The 20,741-nt window shown below is 45.9% G+C and overlaps 1 protein-coding gene across 1 annotated transcript in view; it reads right to left on the bottom strand.

Annotated features, from left to right (window-relative positions):
* unc5b (unc-5 netrin receptor B) overlaps positions 1–20,741 on the bottom strand; it is a 52,212-nt gene that overhangs the window by 13,868 nt on the left and 17,603 nt on the right. Inside the window, exons 2-7 of the mRNA XM_084376095.1 lie at positions 4,606–4,836; positions 4,182–4,325; positions 2,838–2,941; positions 1,592–1,772; positions 763–930; positions 189–353 (exon numbers count right to left, since the gene is read on the bottom strand). Coding sequence (XP_084232221.1) covers positions 189–353; positions 763–930; positions 1,592–1,772; positions 2,838–2,941; positions 4,182–4,325; positions 4,606–4,836 — 993 coding nt within the window. The remainder of the gene's footprint in view (positions 1–188; positions 354–762; positions 931–1,591; positions 1,773–2,837; positions 2,942–4,181; positions 4,326–4,605; positions 4,837–20,741) is intronic.

Raw genomic sequence — 20,741 nt, 5'->3', positions numbered from 1 at the left:
AGACTTGACCCCTGCAGATACCTACTGAAACACTGTATTCTTTCAGATATTCGCCAGCTACACTGATTTGCATTAAAGGGCCAGCTGAAGAGTTACATTACACCAAGACATATATACGAGCCAAATACCGACTCTCTTTGACATTTAACAGCCGCCCCCAGTTCAAACACTTTGCTCAGGTGACTTACTGCGCGCACACAGCCCCTCGGTGCAGTTTTTGCTCTCCATCATGCTGCCGCTGCAGTGCTTCCCTCCGTTCCTGGGTGGCGGGGCTTGGCACTCGCGACTGCGCCAGTGGGTGCACTCTGTCCCACAGGCGGACCACTTTGCCCACTCCGTCCAGCCGCCGTCCACTGGAACGAGACAGCAGAAAAGTGAGTCACCGGACAGTTTATCACTCCAGGAAGACGGGACGTGATGTTATAGTGCGGCATGACACGTTTTTAATGGCATTATTTCCTTAATCGCTCTGTGATTTGTTTTAAATGATTTTGGAGGCAGGGTGGTCTGACACACGGGCCAAAGCAATGAGCAGCAGAATGGTGTGTGACAGTAAATAAGGTAACACTATGTTCCCGATGTGGATGAGGAGCAGCTCCATGACAAAATGCTTTTCTGTCCTGGTTGGATGAAGTTGTTCTGGAGCTGAAAAACATTTTAAGATCGTCTAACAGCCTGTTTTTTTACTACACCACTGCTGAACACCACTTTCTTCATCCTGGTATTTCCTGCAGAATGTCCCGTTCGGGGAATTTCTCTCACCTGGGCACAGCGTGGTGCAGGTCACTCTCTGGAAGGGTGGGCCCTCGCAGAAGGCTCCTCCGTTCAGAGGCGCGGGATTGGTGCAGCTGCGTGTTCGTCGCTGCCAGCCCCGCCCGCACCGAGCGTTACACTCCGACCATTCAGTCCAAGAAGACCAGCCTCCGCTCACTGACAGAGAGACAAGGAGGGCAACATGAGCACCTCAGGGAGCTATAACACCCTGGTCAACTTTAACAGTGACGAAAACACAGACAGCTAAAGCATCCAGGAGCTCTGGTACCCCTTCAGCATACAGGGTGACGAGTGAAAAATATCATCCACAATAAACAACTGACCCATCAGTAATAAAGATCTAAATCTAATCTAAATCATTACTTAATACATGTAATGTAATGCAGTTCATTTACAATATGATCCATGTATGTTCAACTACCTACTGCTTCTATATGGTTTGGATCAGGGAGGGGCACACTATAATGTCATGCACCGGTCAATTTTTACATCTCACGGTATTCTGTATAATCAATGCAAATATATGCATATTTAATATGACAGCCTCGTTTGCATATTTATATAAAATATCAGAAAACTTGTAACGCAAAAAGTTAATTCTCAGTTAAATCAGTGTTTTACCCTATTCAATGGTAGTGTCTTCCCTTAACAGTGATATTTAGGTATAAAGCTACAGTGTAAAAACATTTTCGCCCAAATCTCCCAAATAACAACATTTCATAGTTTTGTATCATAGCTAACATTAGTCAGGAGAAGGCAGGTTTATCTTCACAAAAAAGAAAGAGAACGTGTGTGTGTGTGTGTGTGTGTGTGTTACCATAAACAATGAGAGTGGCTGTGCTGCTGCGTCTTTTGGCCACCACGTTACGAGCCACGCAGGTGTAGTTCGCCGTGTCCGAGAGTCTGGCCTGTTTGATGATCAGGTCGTGATCGATGGTGATCAGGAAGTTGGAGTCCTGCGATGGATCTATGACGTCCTCATTCTTCAGCCAGTCCACCTGTAGAAAGGCACACACACACACACACACACACACATAAATACAGACCACTCAGGACTTTGTTGTACTGAAAACAAATCCTCATTCTGATGGCACGGTGATGAAATGAACTGAAATGGAGAACGTAACCATAGCAGCCAAGATTTTAGTTGCACATTTTGAAAAACATCCTCTGTTATAACTTTATTGTAATCTTTTGGCAGACGTCACTTCATCAGTCGGCACAAATCAACAGGTGTGTATGCATAAACATGAGTCAGCGCACCACACACACACAGATCCATTCAGCAAACACAGTAAACCTGCAGAGTATTAAGCCATCACGATGCACTTCAATGCTACATGAGGTATTCAGGTGTCAATATTTGATCAGTTAGCTCAAGAAAAATAGAATTTGGGGCTTTTTTTGACCAAACTCTTGTATTTCTGACACATCGTCCTCACTAATGCATAAAACAAGCAAGTCGCCACAAGCAATACTTTTAGTTTTCATCACAAAACACCTTCTTAAATTGGCTGTTGTGTGCTTTGTGTGTTGCATAGTAACAGGTTATTTAGCCACTAAAAACAACAATAAACCCTGACGGAACATAAATATTTACTCGAGTCATAAAAATCTGCATTTATGAATAGTTTGCTTTCTTTCTTAATATACTGTTGTACCGCTGTTTTATGAGAGAAATTAAAGTGTTTGAAATAGCGCTAAGAAGCTTAGTGTTAAAACATGACACAAAGTGGATTTAAGCGCAGTCCTTTTTTTGCTTAGTCGCTTTAATAACGGCGCATATTATTTATTTTCATTATGGGGGTTTTGGCGTGTTGGCGCCACATAGCTGGATGGACTTAAATCTCTCAAACTTCACTGGCTCGCCCTTTACTACGCTCCCTCGTGCATCACGTTTATGTTGGTCTGTGACTGATTGTTTATCTCTTGGCTTTGCTATCTTGGCGTGAGATGTAGAGCTATAAACATTTTGAAATGATCCTGAACTATTACTCTTATCAGAAACATAAATGGAAACCTTGAAAAGCAGTGAGAATGAGGATGAGGAGGGTGAGATGTACCTCTGCAGCAGGCATGCCCTCCGGGGGGCGACACTGCAGGAGCACCTCCTGCTCCAGTCGCACCTCCCGCCCCAGCGGCTCCTGCTCAAAGTTCTTCCTCAGGTCTACAGGGGGCGACACAGATGTAGTCAGTTAGTGAAGCTCGCCGTGTTACAGCAGTGACACCCTGTTTATCTTGGTGACATTGGCTGTCACACACACAAACACACACACACACACACTCACGCACACCAGGCATAAGCCCCAAAAGCCGCTGTCACTGCGTCGTGTTTTTTTCCACTTTATACCCTCATGCAGTGTGTCAATCACACACTACGCCACACATTACCACGGGGCACTATGATGGAGTGCTCCGGCAAATTCATTTGCATATATACTTAAGCTGACACATATGACAAGCTAAAAGTCGGAAGCATTTGCCCTTCTGCTGTCTCCCTTCCTTCCTTTCTCCATCTCTCTCACACACACACGTATCCACACTCAGCATGGGATGATATGAAAATTTGATGTCATGATTATCCTGTCAAACATAATTGTGATTAACGATATTACCCTGATAGTCATCAAAATACCCTTAAAGATCTTTCATTTTCAAATAAAGTATTCAAAAAATGAATTACATAAACATTAAACTTGCTCACAGGATGTGAATAAACAACAATTTTGACATTGTTGATATCTACTGAAGTTAGCATGCTAACCAGCTAGCCTCGGGCCTGAAAACCTCTTTCTCCCTGTGGTCCAAAGCTCCTGTGCCAGCGGCGTAAACACCATCACTCCTCTGGTAGTCCAGCTAAGTCCACAGCAAACTGAACTAACAAGCTAACATCAGCTACAGTTGTGGATGCATAAGGAGAATACAGCTAGCAGCATCTACCTGGTGATACGCTGCCCCTAACTTATGAGAGTTTGAATTCAAGGTGGCCAATTTTTCCATATTGCTCCTTTAAAATTGCACTAAAACATACTGGAATCACTCAACATGCATATTTTTTATAGTGAAAAACCAACAATCAAAGAATCTTAGCGTTGCTCTTATAAATAAAGGATAAATAAATGGTGGCAACCTCATTTCCCTGTCGTTCTTTAGTTTGGAATCCGTAGTATTTACACACATCTGATTTAACTTGTTCTTAGGGGGGATACAATGTGCAAGCCATGCCTTAGGCCAGGGTTTTCAAAATAAATCAGGAAACAAATGTAGAGACAGCTTTTTCAAGTCATTAATGTGAGGAGTTTCACAGTTATGAATATGAAAATTCAATTTAAAGGGAGTGTTTTTTTCTCATCCCATCCCTAACACACACACACACACACACACACACACGCAGCCTTGGTACTGACATGCAATGCGGACGTAGGCACGGTTGCTCTTGGTGGTGCCAGCCGAGCTCCAGGCCACACACTGGCACCAGTAGTCCTCCAACCCAAACAGCTCCTCCACCTGGGTCCTGGATACTGAGATGTCCACCTCCCGCACCACCAGACCTGTGAGGAGCGACGGAGGGAGAGGAGGAGGAAGAGAGAAGGAGAGAGAGAGAGATTAGAGGGGCATATTTTTCACAGTGCATATAAATAATGCATTGGCTGCAGGCCAAATGCTGTTAACGTGCACATAAAAGCCTATGGGAGCTAATGGATTATGTAGTTGAAAATGATGTTTGTAATTGAGTATGATGTTTATGTCTGTGAAATACAAGGTGACATTACTACAGTACGTCTGTGTAGTTGTGATTACAGCACACCTCTCAGTGTGTGTGTGTAATACCTGTGATCTGGTCCAGGCTCTCTCTGGTGACGTGATCGTTCTGATTGACCCATTCTCCGTTACATTTGAAGTAGATCTGGGTGGCGGGGGACGCCCGGCACCGCAGCTGGACCGGCCGGTTCTTCACGATGAAAGCATCCTCCGGTTCCAGCAGGAATTCTGGGAGAGGTTCTGCCGGCGCTGACGGGAAGGAGTCGGGGAGAACCTCGGCCTCGCTGTAGTCGCTGCTCTCTGAAAACACACGGACAGAGGTGATGAGGAGGATTGTCAATATAATGGAAACGCCACAGTTAAAGAGGCGTAATCGGGCAGCGAGTCTCTCTGCTGCTGCGCGGCTCATCCTGCACTCCGACCTCACTGTTCAGAAATAAACAAAATGACAAATGTCCCGTGGGGATCAATAAACTATCCCATACCTGGAGGGAGTATGTGTGTGTGTGACAGCTTGTCATGTGTGTCGCAGCACGCAGCTTTAGGGCATGTGTGAACCAGTTTGTCGGCAGCGTTTTGCTGTATGCATCAAGTCAAACCTGTTCACATATTTCAACAGGACATTTAAGCCGCTGACAGCTTGGACTGTAAATGCAGGGGCACGGTGACATTTTCGCCTCCTTGTACCGCCACTAATCTGGTCAATGCAGGCCTCCTGCTCCGGTCTCGCTGGGAGAGTCCATGCCTCTCAGCTGGGGAGGAGCGCCGCTGACCTTCCACAGACAGGTCCTGGTGATAGCACATTATCCCTTGACATTTTCCATGTGACACATACCTCTCGGCAACGTTGCCAAGAGCTTCTCCTCGTAGGAAGGACATGGTAGCTCTGACCTCTTCACTCAGAGTCTTATAATGATGGGTGGATCCCAGGCAGTATATCAATGCTGCAATGTTATTGGCTAATATACAGTGGTTTGCACAGCAGTGTGCTAGATTTCGACAGAAAAATTGTAATTACTGTGACCTATTTTTAAGAAACTTTCCGAAATCGGGGTTGCTCTGATAACTTTGCTATGTGCTCTGTCGTTTTTCAACATTTCGAGTGTCAGCACATTTACCATACAGATTGTGAAGCCTGTTGAGGCAATTTTTTTTGTGACTTTGGTCGACTGACTTGACAGTTTTAAGTATCATAATGATGTATAATGATATAATGGCATAAATTGTCGAACACAGCACATCACTTGTTAACCTTTTCCTCCAGCTGTTAGTGCTGCGATCGGGCTGAAAAAATTCAGGTTCAGTCAGACTTGTTTGTTTACAGGGCTGCAGGGTGTCTATAAACTGGACTGTATCTTTGTGTACTTGAGCAAAACACTGAAGCAGACTGCAGAAGAGCTTGTAAAATGACAGCTGCAGACAACAGGGGCCTCGTGTATTTGGAAAAATGTTTCATACTTGAACTTTTGCTGCGTTCCAGAGAAGTCAGGTGGTGCAATTTTGTGTACACTTGCCAAAGAGACATCATATTTTCGGGGTCAGTCAAATATTTTGTTCATATTTGGCATCTTGCACCTAAAACGCTTTAAGGTCAGAAGTTCCAGCGAGGAAATTCCAGCATCCGACGTTGTCTGGAACACAGCCTTAGTCTTAAGATCATTTCTGACAGTGTGCTGATGTTCGACTCATAAAAGATGCTGAGCAGCTGCCTTGCAATTTCCCCCTTATATAATGCCAGCAAAACTGAGGGTTTAATCAGACATAGCGAGACAAAGAGAAATTAAACTTCCTGGTAGACAAGATGGGGAGAGAGAGGAGAGTGATCCAGGGAACACATATTATTAATTGGACTAAATAGCAGGTTGACAAACTAAGTGTGTGTGTGTGTGTGTGTCGCCATTGAACATTGTTCATAAAGCTGATTCAAAGTTGTGCACAGGCTCATATGCGTCCTGAACTGCAATTCCCCCCCATACTCAACAAGAAAATCACTTCAAACACTTCAATCTAGATTTTACTTAGAGATAAGATCATTTCCACATTAAAGTAAGGTTATATAAACCTACTTATAAGGCTACTTATCCAAGGTTTTCTGCTTAAGTCATACTTTAAGGCTAACTCCATCAAATATTCACATTAAAGTGTGTTGGCAGGTCTTGGGGAGTAACGCTGCATATGTGAAAAAGTAGTATAAAGCCTTTTGTGACTCCAGAGGAAGCTGCATGTAATCTGATAAATTGCCTCCAGTGATGTCACTCAGTGGCTACATTGCATTGTGGGTAATGTGGGCGTCATTCTGGACGGTTTAAAAACAAATGATCAAAAACAGTAGACTGAGAGATTGCCTTTTTTTATTCCATGCATTCCCCTTCAGTTTCAAAACCTGGCGCCTACATTACCCACAATGCCTAGCCAACTGAGTGACATCACAGGAAGCAAATTATCAGATTAGGCGCAGCTTCCTCTGGAGCAACAAAAGGCTTTATACTACTTACACATATGCAGTAGTACTCAAAACTCAAAACTGATTGCAAGACCATTTTATAAGTGAGGCCGCAGGAGTGCAGTATAGCTGCGATGGTCCGCCTGAAACCCGACACGTGTAGCACAGAAATACAACAACACTATTATAGTATCTTTTAAAAGCCACTATAAATCAGCAGGTGACAGACGGTGATGTTCTCTCTCGTTCCTGAACATCACCTACTATCAAACTCTCATCAGTACTTTCTGACTTTCCCTCTGAGGTAATCCAGGTTCTTATAAATAGTTAATAGATCTGACCTTCCGATAGAGAACTTTGTTCTGTGTACGAAAAGGATCTAAACTCAATAAGCATTAAATGGAAGACTGGAGCAGAGTGCATTGACAGGGTCGGCTCGGGCCAGATGCAAGAAAAAGGTTTGGGCGCATCAAACCCAGTTCACTTCTTCCCTCGACATACTCACACACACACACACACACACACACACACACACACATGCAGCCATGGTTAATTGTGCTTTTCTTCCACAGCAGTCTCACAGCATTACAGATTTTAAATCTCATTCTCTACATTTAGTGGATAAAGAAAGAGGTGGGAGGGCAAATGCAGTTGGTTTTCTTCCACTATGAGACCAAAACCAGACAAATTTGCAGCGTTCCGTTTTCAAAATGTATCGAGTCCGACCTGATCAGTTATTCCACAACCAGGGAACAAGAGAATCCACTTAGAAAGATACCATCTCCTATTTTAGGAAAGTGAGCACATCGCCACCCCCCCACCCTCATCCCACTGCTTCCCCTGACAGTCTGTCTGAGACATTAGGGGAAAGCAAAGAAGGAACACGGAGCATGAAGGAAGTGGGAGAGAAAGTTGTGGCACGATTCAAACCGAGGCCAGCAGGGATTCGACAGTACCGTACCATCTTCAGGTGCAGGGACGGTACCATCTTTGAACCCGAAAAAGAGGCTGAAGCGGCGTCGCCCACAGCTCTGAGCCTGGCAGTGCTGTGGCCACAGGACAGGCAGAAAGGCCAACAGCTGCTCCGGGCCCAACAGCCATCCAGGATGAACCCGTCATCCTTAATCTGTCTCTGCCTCCTCTCCAGCCTGTCTGTACCGCAAACACATCCTCGCTCTTCTCTGGCGACTTCCTCTATAAAGACGTTCCAACAACTACTTTTACTCACTACACCGTGACCCCAAGGTGAACCCTAATGTGGCAAGCTTTTACGCTTTATCCCACCTAGACTCCAGTGCTGTTCAGTTAAAGCAGAAAGGCCTGTTCTGGCGATGAGTCAGCGAAGTGTGCTCGCAAATATAAAAAAATGATCACTTGAAACTTTTGGGAGAGAAAATTATATTTGATGTATTCAGTGTAGTAAACAGGAAAAAACTAAATGAATGAGAGACGATGAACTGAAATGATGAACGCATTGTTTTCATGACTCCTTCACACTATTCATTGATCAAATCTGCTTTTTTTTCTTATGGCTTCAGACTGGGTGAGAGAGTATTATGCAACACAGGAACAAATAAATGATAGCTGCAAGATCTTTCGTGCCAACTCTCATGCTCAGTGCCTTATTTTCTCAAAGGATTCCACCTATTTGTTCTTAAAAAAGACAGTAAGAGCTTTACAAAGATAGTGTGTATCTTAGCCTTCATAATCCCACCAGAGCTGCTAGCTTCCCCGTATTAACAGGTGTTTTGGTCGTGATATACCACTGAAAAATCACAAAATTACACTTTTAAAGTATGTAAACGCAAACTATATATCACAATTTTGAATAAATAATCGTGCAGTCTTAATAGCGCAGGACTACAGCGGGACAAGGAGATGTGGACTCTTGAGGAAGCTCAGAGTTGATGGACAGTGTTTCCCCAGATGTCAGACTTTTAATATGAAGATAGCCAAAACTATATTACCATCACCATCTTGTTGTTGCTGTTTACATTCACCGAGATGCAAATTAAAAAAATGCACGACATATTTATGCATTTATGTATATGAATCACTGTATATACAGTATGTTCTGTGTTTGTGTAGCATGTAGGAGTTTCCAAAAGTTGTGGTCATACAAACACAAAGTAGTGCAGACAATTACAAACGCAAGGCACATCCACAGGTGACACCCTGGCAGGGGTCCACACTTTGTGTCACTTACACACACTCTATTCAGCACGTACAATACCGCAAGAAGGTACGCATGCAGGTAAACAGAAATCAATGAGAATAATCAAAGTTAACACGTCTTAAAGTGTCCTTAAACCACGAACATGAATCACATCTCCCAATCCTCTCCTCCCCTCTCTGTTTTTCTCTCCTCACATCCTCTTGCTCTCCTCTTACTAAGCCGTCGCCTCCAGTCTCTCAGACTTTGAATTCACTGTCAATAACCAATTGTGTTGCCCCTCCCCGCCCCTCACCCCCGCTCTTTCCCTTTGTCCGGCATTGATCGCTCGGTGTTCAAACAGAGGCTGAAAAACACAGCCTGTCACTCTTCAGGCACGATGAGAGGGGGCACGGAGGCAGAGGCAGACAAACAGAGAGAGACGGTGCTTCAGATGGAGACAGAATGGGAGGAACAGCCCTGCGTATTTGGATAAACTCTTTCTCTCTCTGTAATGTGTGTGTGTGTGTGTGTGTGTGTGTGTGTGTGTGCTGGGGCCTGCAGAGTTTAATTAAAACACTTTTGGATGACAGAGGTAGGAGACAGACAGACAGCTCCCCTCTCTCCACCCTGTCTTGCGCTGCGATAATGGAGCTGGGGGTTTAAAGTGGAACCTGTGTTTTTGGGCCAACGTACAAACATCCATCAGAGCTCAGCAGCCGGCAATTTGTGCGGAATGGAGGAACCTAAAAGACAATAACTCCTTGCCGTGCAGCACAGCAAGTCTTTTATTACTCTAATGACAGACAGCAGACAGCTAGAAAGCAAACACAGGCTGCTGGGTATTTCTTTTCTAGAGCACACAAGCACACATGCACAGAAGACAACCTGTGCTCATACAGGAGGGTCTCACCCACTCTTATTCATGTATGCTAAAGTCTAAGTGAAGGAGTCCCTTCCTTTGGTGACTGTGTGGCGGAGTGCTTCAACGCAGTGTAACCGAGAGTCGGAGTGACAGCGGCGGAGCGAAGCCACGACCAGAGGGCAGGAGTGCGTGGGAGGGCGGGAGGGAGAGAGACACAGAGAGACAGAGAGAGAGAGGGAATCTGGACGGAGGTGACAAGATGGGAAGGCTGGCCGAAGACAGGTCAAGAGACACTAAAAGACAAGTGTAGAGGAGAGATGATGGGGCATACACAAAGTGTGCACGCACACACACAAAAATGAATCACAGTCTGTCTGACTTTGTCTCAGCCTGACTGTGAAACCGCCTCTGTTATTCTTTCTGCCCTCTGTCGTTCTCCACCCTCTCTTTTCTCTCGCCTCTCATTCTCACACACACACTCATGGACAACTGTAATTTTCTTAGCCCCAGCGCCTCTAGCCAGAGTGCAGTCTAAAGCGTCTGTACTTTATCATTACCTTTACAGAGTTAGTCATTACTGTCCCCTCCAGTGCCCTCACTATCCCAACACTGCACTCAGAAGTGGGGGAAAAGAGAGAATAAAGCACAGGAAGGAGAATAGCCAAACAACAGAGAGACACTACAGAAGAAGCCGGGGTCAGGCTGGGTTTTGGCAAGATCGGGAATCTTTCTTTCTTTTCTTCAACGTCCTATGAAGTCAAAAACAAACAAACAGCAGCACAGAGTCCCACCTCCTCCCTTCTGCTTTGCAGTTTAACGTCTGACATGGGAGAGCTTTCCTTCTTCTGGCCCTCCCCTGACTCCACTGCTCGTCCCTCCTGCCTGCTGGATTCAAAGCACTTTGCGCAGCTCCAGTAGACTTCAAATGACATCCTAAAACACACTCATGGAGGAAGAACGCTGGCCCGCAGCTATGAAGCTCAACCGGTTGGCTGAGCCCGCTAAGGACAAACAGCTGTGCGGACAGACAGTCGAACACTCCCGGTGACTGCGGAAACAAGGCCAATAAATAGAGTGATCAGCAGCCATTACGTAACATTGACTGGCTGACCATATCCATCATCCTCACCCAATCTAACTCATTATCATCATTCTCGCAAGGAAGCCCCGAGGTAGTCGCGCGCCACGCACACACACACAGAGGCAGGTCGAAAGAGACAGAGATGGATGGAGGGAGAGAGTCTCTCCTTGCCTTCCTTAAAGGACAATTACATTGAGTGATTGATATTCAGACTGACCTCATCCTCATCAGCTTGAAAACAGCTCGCTACAGGAGGAGAGAGACGAGACCAGAGAGGAGGGAAAGGATGAAGTGAAGAGACGTGTGGACTGAAAAAAAAGCAAGTGTCAAAATTTCGGTGACGGATTTGATGGAAAAATCGCTGAACGTGTGACTGGGACGGTCTCAGTGTGTGTGTTGGCATCAGTTAGGGCATGAGGCGACATGAGTGCAGGTTGGAGCGACACAGCATCACTTCTCACATCAACAAAGCCAGACGGGGTGTGAGGAGTCATGCAGTTCACCCATCTGACTCAACACGCACACACACACAGGCTCACGCAAACACTTACAGTATAAGCAGCCCTTTCGAGCGCAGACAGGGGGGAAAATTGGTCATCTTTTAATAGGAAATGTCGTTAATTCACCAGTGACTAACAGACACGCAATTATTTTCATTTCATCATGGTAGCTGCGAGGCGACAGGAGGCAGGAAGCTCAATTTGACGTCCCGCTAAGAGCGACACGGATCCATCCTCGCGCTCTCTCGTAGAAACACGCTGGCCTTGAAAGTTCTTGTTTGGATATTCTGATAGTACCACCAAGATGTGCACCTGCGGCGGCTCCGCATGACTCTGCAGCCTGTTTCTTTGTACTCACCATGGCGTCTTTCTAACTAACAGATTTCATCCCTCGCAGCAGCAGGCACAATTCTTAGTCCCTTATAACAAGCAAGACTGAAGAGGGCATCCCTACTTTATGAAATGATCCAACAGTCTGGTATTCACCTCTGCCAAGGAGGTTATGTTTTCACTCGTGCCCATTTTGGTTTGTTGGTTTGTCAGCAGGATAACACAAAAGCGACTGAACGGACTTCCATGACTCTTGGATGGAGGATGGGTCTGGGCCCAGAATAGACCCCATTGACTTTTGGTTTGGATCCAACATTTTTTTCTCACTTTCTTTGACATTGCAAGACAGAGCATTTTTTAAGCCATTTTTCGTCATTTTTCAGGAAATAATGCATGGATCTTGATGAAAAAAATCAGGCATATTTAGTTGGTTGGTATCTATGAGTAAGTACAATTTGATGCGGCTCCAAATACAAGCAAATTTCAATCTGTTTTATTTGATACTGGATTAGGCTTGATAGAATTAGAGGGGCCTGTTGAGCCTTGATGGAGGTATGCACTCTACTAAGTGTCATTCTAGCGGGGGAATGAACTTACTGGCCATTATGAGTCAGAGAAAAAATTTCAGTTTCAGCAACAGGTTAGCCTAGCTTATAACAAACACTGGCAGCAAGAGAAAGCAGCTACATGTAAGCTAGCTATGTAAGCTTTAAAACACCTTAGACGTTGTTTCTTATGTTTTAATGACAGTTAGCTAGTTCACATTTGAAGCTTGAAAAACCACTGCTACACTGTACAGAAACACAAAAACACAAAACATCTGCTTACTGGCCTTAATGTTCTTTTTTTACTTAAGCTTTATTTATTTATGACTGAGCTTTGCTAGCTGGTATCCTTTTCATGAGTGTGTAGCCTCCTAAGCTAGGCTAACACGTATCCGGATTGTTGACTTCCCAATGCTACATTTGGACACAACGGGGCACAAACACGTGTTGTAAATGTTGAAGTAGCTTTTTTCTATTCTTTCTCTTATAACCAAAAAACTTCCTAACCAAATATTCATCAACTAAGCATCACATAAGAGGCACAATCGTGTGTGTTACAGGAACTTGTCGGGGCATGTTGGTAGGCTAGTTCATGACAGCAGTGGAAATGTCACACCTTTGATCGATTCCAACATGCGAACGAGGACGCCTGCAGTCTGGCTATTTTTGTGACGTGTGAAGCCTCCCCTGCTTCATCAAGATGCGAGCGTGAGCGTGTAATTGATTGTGCAAGGCGTGTGTGCAAGCGAGTAAGAAGAGATGGAATCAGTGTGAGCCGGAAAAAAAAAGACAAAAAGAGGGAGAGAGAGAAAGAGGGAGGCGACGGGAGGCTGGAAAGCAGATTGGCAGAAGGGGAAGGCCGAGCAGGTGACGGAGATGCAGAATGACAGAAATGCTTCGCTTGTCCATCCAGCATGTCCGGGTGGCAGGAGGAGAGAGCGCAAGCCTGAGGACATGGTCACACACACACACACGCACACACACACGCAGCAAATGCAAGACCTCATCGGCAGATATACTTGTAAAATAAAGTGTGACCACTTGGCCGCAAGGTGTGTTAGCCTAACTCTAAGTGTAAATGAAGTGTGACCTGCCCTTTTTAAAAACACTCACCTTCTGTCTCTTTTTGTCTCCCCCACATAAGCCCTTGGTCTTATAATGACACTTAATCACCCCTGTTGGAGGGTATGCCAGAGGGGAAACACACACACACGTAAACATGTTATCTTCCTGCGTGGTTCCAGACAGCAAATAAGGCCAAATGACAGAGTGACAGTCAGCAGTGTTTTTTACTGATAACTGGTTGAATGTCTTTGCTGTATTTTGCGGCTGTTTCACATGGTCCCACACCACATTCAAGCTGTGTGTGTGAGAGGTGGGGCGGGCGTGTTTGTAACAGACTGTGGATTATATTTACCCACTGTGTATGCAAGGGACGGCCTACTCTAAGAGAGATTCTGTGACTGTGTTTTTCAATGTGTGGGTGAGTGTGACTGCGAGAGTGGGAGCGCTAAGAGGATTTGCGCTTGTGTTGTAGCTGTGAGCCCACTGCTGCTACTGGTGCATTTGAATAGACAGAGGGGTGGGGAGGGGGGGGGGGAGCTGAACGTGTGCTCTGTCACAGCTAGGGGGCGCCACCCCCCACCGAGCTCATTAATCATAGCCCATCAAAATGTGGCCCTGTGCTGTTTGTGCCTGCCCCGACGACCACCTACTGCATGGGAACACGGGCGTACACAAGCAGCACTATCAATCACTATCAGAGGTGGAGAGGGAGAGGGCGAGAGAGGGGTGAGGAGACGGGGAGAGAGAGGAAGGGAAGGGAGGGGAGACGGAGTGGGTGAGACATTGTTGTTTTCCTATTATCCTCTCGAAATTACAGACCAATGTCACAACTATTACTTGGAGGTCAAACTCATATGCTGGAGTGAGACTCGTCCCCTTCCTGCCTGTCTGCGTGTGTGTGCGCGAGCGTGCGCGCGTGTGTGTGTGTCGAGTGTAAGGCGCCACTGCTTGTCTGCTCCACCACTGCGCAGCTGCTTGATGAGAGTTGCGCAAATCTACCCAGAGTGGCTGGTTGCCATGGTGGGTATTCACATGGAGCCGGCTCCTCTAGAGGCCTGCAGTCTACACAGCCATTAACTATGGTGCACACACAGACACACACACACACACACACACAAGCACACACATATTGTCTGTATTCTGTCTCTCCCTCCTGCCACCTCACTTCCTGCATTTGAAAGTCTTGCTGAAAAACTGTCCTTCTCTTGTCTCACTTTGACCGTGTGTGTGTGTGTGTGTGTGTGTGTGTGTGTGTGTGTGTGTTTGTGTGTGCAGATACGTATGGTGAATAGGTGAGCAGTACAGTGGGATGAGTGTTTGGAAGCCGAGGCTGTTTAAATGCCAGTAATTACATGAGAAGATGAGCTGCATTCCTTCCTGAGGGCAGGCTGATTACAGGCCTCTCCTCTCTGGGCCCCTGTAATTACCCACTCTACCCTGCCCTCCCCCCTCCTCACCCCGTGCCTCACCCTCCATCCCACTGTACTCGCAACCGGCTCTGCTCTGCCTCGGCGGGCTACGGGCAAGCTCGCCCTCCTCCCCCTTCATGTCCTCTGATCCACCTCTCTCCCAACTTGTGCAACACTCCACCTCCCCGTCCCCTCACCGGGTCACTCTTCTGTCCTCTCTCATTGCTCCTCCAACTGATTGCTACTCACACACGCACACACAGATGGACACTTAGAGACCACTCAGAGGACAAATACAGTGCCTTGCATAATTATTCACCCCCCCTTTTGCACTTTTCTACATTTTGTTATGTTTCAAATGCAAATGGAGTTGTATGTAATGGACATACAAAATACAAAATAGCCTACCTGTGTGCAATTTAATATCAGTATGAATACACCTGAAGGAGTTTGTTAGGGAACATTAGAAAACAAACCAGAATGATGAAGACCAGTTTGCTTACCAAACAGGGATAAAGCTGCGGAGGAGTACAAAGCAGGACAGAATATGGCAGCAAATCTACCAAGAGAAGGCCGCCCACCTAAACCACCTAAAACCCAGCAAAGAGAGCGTTAATCAGTGAAGTGACCAAGAGTAACTCTGGAGGAGCTGGACAGATCTGTAGACTCTGTCCCTAAGATAACTGTTGGTCCAGAAATTTGGCCTTTATATAAAAAAGTGGTGAGAAGAAAATTCGATGCCACTTGGAGCTTTCCAGAAGTCATGTCGGAGACACAGCACACACGTGGAAGAAGGAACTCTGATGCAAAACTGTATGTGTGGCTGAAACCCAACTGAGCATCGCCCTGAGCACACTATCCCCTCAGTGAAATAAAGTGGCGGCAGCATCGTGATGTGGGGATGCTTTCCACTTCCTTCTTCACAATTCTTGAGGGAAACGGCAGAGGTTCACCTTCCAGCAGGACAGTGACCCTAACCACACAGCCAGACCTACGCTGAGATAGTTTGAGGCAAAGAATGATAATGTGTTAGAATGACCCAGTCAAAAACCCAGACCTCAATCCAATTGACAATCTGTGGTGAGACTTGAAAATTGCTGTTCACAGACGGTCTCCCTCCAATCTGACTGACCTTGAGCAATTTTTCTGAGAAGAATAGGCAAAAATTGCAGTCTGTGGAGACACACAGCCAAAGACTTTCCACTGTGATGGCAGCGAAAGGTGGTTCTACCAAGGCAGGGGGATACCTGAACATCCAACATGTGTCTGTTTTTGTTGGAAAAACACTGTGTGATGAGTTAATGAGATGGTAAGACAGTGAATCTGATGTCCAGGTTGCAACACTGAATACTTTTGCAAGGTGCTGAAGCACAAAGTTAAAACTGCCTTAAGTTTTGCATAAAGATCTCTTATCTCTTATTTAAGAGACATTAAATTACATCAGGCCTCTTTTCTTTGAATTCCTAAAAGAGGAGACAGGATTCTGCATTATGCAGAATTAACAGTGAAATGAATAACTAATACAATATTGATGGGGGCCCCTTTTCATCCATAGGCCAAATGGGCCGAGAGCACACCTTGGTGCACGGCGTCCGCTGAGGGGTGACAGACGCCTTTTCAGTCTCAGGGAGGTGATATACGAGTGTTGTTGTGGTCTTAGTGGAGGTGTTTCTAGCGTCTCATGTTCAGTTGCGGAGAGCTGTTTCTGTCTGTCTGGGTTTTTTAAGAGTGGAGAGGTTACACATTTATTCCTGAATCACTTTTCATACTGTTGACACTGCAGTGGACTCATTTCAAATTAAATTCACGCCTATAACTTCAAAACAATCTGTCATATTTACTTCATTTTCACTTTGTGACAGTGACAGAAGAACTAGTTGTTTTCTTCACGATACAGCCAAAAGAAACATTGTAAAAATGTGATGAGTATGAACAACTTGATGTAATCAATTGTACACTTATGGAAGATCGCCCGTCCTTCCTCGGTCAGTTCTTGATGACGGCAGTTGTTTTCTTTATGTGTGTGTGCTTAAAGGCCTGTAGGTAGGAGGGTTGTTGTCAAATGCCATTCAACACTAATGGCTACTCTGGGAGACAAGACTTGACAGCTGCTGCCTTACAGGTAAATCCTTGCTCGGTCTTACCCCACTTTTTGTCTCTCACACAAACAGACACACACACACACACACACACAAAGTAAGGGTGGGGTTGACATGACCTCACACATACAAAAACCTCAACAAAAACCAGTAAGTCCACCCCAGTCGGGGATTCCGGTAACACTGGAGACACACAGACAGCCAAATTACATGTCCTCCCCCCAAACACCCTCAATTGTTGCACCAACCGACAGTCTCACTCCCTGCTTACCCTGTCATTTGTGTTCAAGCACATATTCAGCGTGGGACTCATTTACAGTTCGTCCATTAAAGCTCTCAGAATTCCTTTGTTTCAAAACATTTCGAAGTTCTTGTTCAGGAAAACAGTCCCACGGTACCGTCACGTGACGATGTGCAAAGTCGAGAGGCATGAACTGTGATTGTGAGACGTGTCGACAAAAGGCATCACAACATATGTGTTTTTTATTATTTGATATGACAACTGCGGCTCCCCAGTGACAGGAAGACGGCTGGATCAAACTTGCTGTACAAATCACATGAGACACCCTGAGCAGGTGATAACGAAGAAAGAGGAGAGTGTCGGGGAGGGGAGGGGAGGGGGGGTTCAAAGAGCCGGAGAGAGTGAGAGAAAGAGAAACTACAACATCACGAGGGGAAGACGGATGGATTAAAAATGAAAAGTCTTGATCTCTCTTCGAGCATTATGAAGACAGAGGGCAGGAAGGAGGGAGACAGAAATAGAGCTAGTCGGGGAGAGAAGGACAAGAAAATGGGAGGGATGGAGAGGGCGAGCACAGGTAACCTGGCTAATGTAAGGTGATGATGGAGGGAGGAAAGAGGAAGATGAATGACTGTAAGGCCTGTAAGCCTTGCTGTAAGTGCCATGCTATAGAGGGGGAGGATGGAAGGAAGGAAGGAGGGAGGGAGGATGAGGGTGGAGAAAGAGATGGAGAGAGATACAGAAACAGTCCCTGGGTGCGGATCAAGTGCAACTCTTGATTGGTACAAGTGTGTGTGTGTGTGTGTGAGCAGTGTGGGCATTGGCTATGGTTGCCACGATTGCCAGTGCTATTAGAGATGCCTGCTGCCGTAATGTGTTGTGACAGGGGCTGATTCTTGTGACTAACTGCTTTGGCAGGAGAGCCCCTCTGTCATGCTAATGAACAGATGAGGAGATGAGCCGGATTGACAGCGGATCGACGGGCGACGCGCGCGCTCGTACGCGGAAAAACAGAGGGTCGGACGGCGCGTACGAAGACGAGAGCAGACCTCGCCGTCACGAGCGCGTGCCGCACATGACCCGCTGATGCAGACGTCCCAACTCACAAATAAGCAGTTACTAAGTCGGCGTGACAGAGGTGACAACACACGGCCAAACAGACACTAACACACACACACACAAGAAAAAAAAAAACACATGTGCAAGCACAGATGCATGATCGCACCCCGCACAAACACAGCGGGGTTGGCGTCACTCTGTTCCTTCATTGCGTCCCCTTGCATCAGAGAAATCCCTAGATGTGCAGCACACAACAAGCAACACGCTGTAGGCCAGCCTCTGTCTGTGTCTGTGTGTTTGTATGAGAGAGGGAGATACAGGTTGTGAGCTTTGTTAATTTGGTAAATAAATTGTGAGATGTAACGTCCATTGTATGTTTGGATGATGAAAGTGCTTTTACGATTACATAAACAGGCTACAAGCCAAACATCCTTGAGGATTTGGAGAAAAATTAAGTATTTAAAAATGATATCAAATTGTTCGTTTAATTAAAAAACAAGGCAAATGGGAACTTTTTTTAAACAAGCCTGATTTTAACGAGATATTCTGAAATAAAACTGAGAAAGACCGAGATGGAAATAGACAGATAGCGAGGCGAGACAGAGAGGTAGACAGGGGACAGAAAAAGATTAGGGCACTAATAGGCAGAAAATCCATGTTGGAGGAGATAGATGACGAGAGGTGATGTGGCGATAGCAGAGGAGGACAAATGGAGAGGGAGAAAATAGAGGTGAGATTCAATCTCCTCGCCCCGCAGAATGTCGGGGTCTTGTAAGCAAAAGTAGTCCTGTGCAGAAGCTAATGGCTGTTTTATCCCTTTGATCTTTTCCCTTCACTCCTTTATACCTCGCTTCATCATTCTCTCAAAATAAATTTCCCTCCCCGTCTCGACTCGGACACACTCGCTAGAATCAGGCCAAAAAGGAGAAAGAGGACAAATCCCTCCGAACCTCTTTTGAACCAAATCTGGATGGACTCGGCATGCTTGTTATCTCATTTTGATTACAAGTCGGTGCATTCTTCAAACACAGGGGTTCACTTTGCAATTTTTCTAATAGTTATTGGGGTACTTTCTGTTTTTCCGATCTGACAGCAAAAAAAAAAAAAAATCGAAAAACCCAGAGGAAGTCAGACTTCAGAGGGAAATGTGCGGCTCGAGATAGGAAGCGGAAAACACACCACGCTGTTTGACTGCCACGTAATCTCAACTCGGTTCAGCAGCAAAACATAAAAGTAGTCACTAAAAAGCACAAGCATCTCACAGACTATCACTTAAGGCCAGGCCGACGTTTTCTGTATCTGGCAATCTCAGCCGCTAACAGATTGTGAAACAGTGAGACGTGATAACACCGCATTGCACAAAAAAAAACACTGGAAGCATCGCTGCAAAGTTATCTGCAGCCTCGACGACCTGCGTGTGTCTCTGCTCTACTCAACAAATGTAAATCTTGTTACGTTTTAGGTCAAAATATTGGTTTCCCTCTCCTGTGTGATGAGTCAGCAGTCGCGCATCAATCATTCATGAGGCTTTGGTCCCTGCCTGATGTCAAAGTTTTTCGCTGTTCTTCACTGCAGCTGAGGGAACGTGTCCTTGACCTGGGGACGGGAAGGGGAACTGAAAAGAGGACATCCCGCAGCCTCAGGCCGGAACCAGTATGACTGGACTGGCAAGAATGGCGGGCAGTGATGAAGAGAGCGAGCATGACGAAAATCCCTGTGGCACAGACAAATAAAATTCTCGGTATGAGAATTAAAATGTGCTCGTGTATGTGGGTTTGAAGCTACGACGGGGAGCGATGGATGGATGGAAGGAGAGGCAGAGTGTCACCCGCCAGACGCCCAGGGCCAGCACAGACTGATGTTGACACTGACTGGCCACAGTGTGTGACACTGTGACAATAATGATGAGAGACTCTCTCCCGATCTCTCTCTGGCTTCTTCTCCTCCTCTCCCCGTCTCCTCCTTGCGTCACCCCCTGCAGCAGGCTGGTGCTTTGATCCACACCCTGACCGTGTGTCGTCCTCCAGCCTGGGTCAAATTGCATCAGGAAGCAAAGTCTGCAGATCGTCCAAACACCACTCATGTGGAACAGAAGTCAGAAAAAAACTCCAAAAAGTTTCACCATCAAATGACCGACATACATCCATGTTACGTCTGCTTAGACTGCCAGGAACAGAAGAGTGAGCAAGTTCCAGCTCATGATCATTTATTTAACAAGACTCTGCGAGGCTGTACTGAGTCACAGCAGTGTTTTATAGTTAAATGCTAACATCAGCATGCTAACATTAGCTTATTAGCACTTTTGAAGGTCCATCCATCCATTTTCTTCCACTTATCCACGGTTGGGCCTCAGTGGCAGCAGGCTAGGCAGAGCACCCCAGATGCCCCTCTCCACAGCAACGTTTCCCATCTGCTC

Source organism: Pagrus pagrus (genome assembly GCF_965226575.1).
Source record: "Pagrus pagrus genome assembly, chromosome: 15".
Lineage (NCBI taxonomy): Eukaryota > Metazoa > Chordata > Actinopteri > Spariformes > Sparidae > Pagrus > Pagrus pagrus.
The sequence above is the reverse complement of the archived record's forward strand: the minus strand, read 5'-3'. Positions and strand labels throughout refer to the sequence as shown.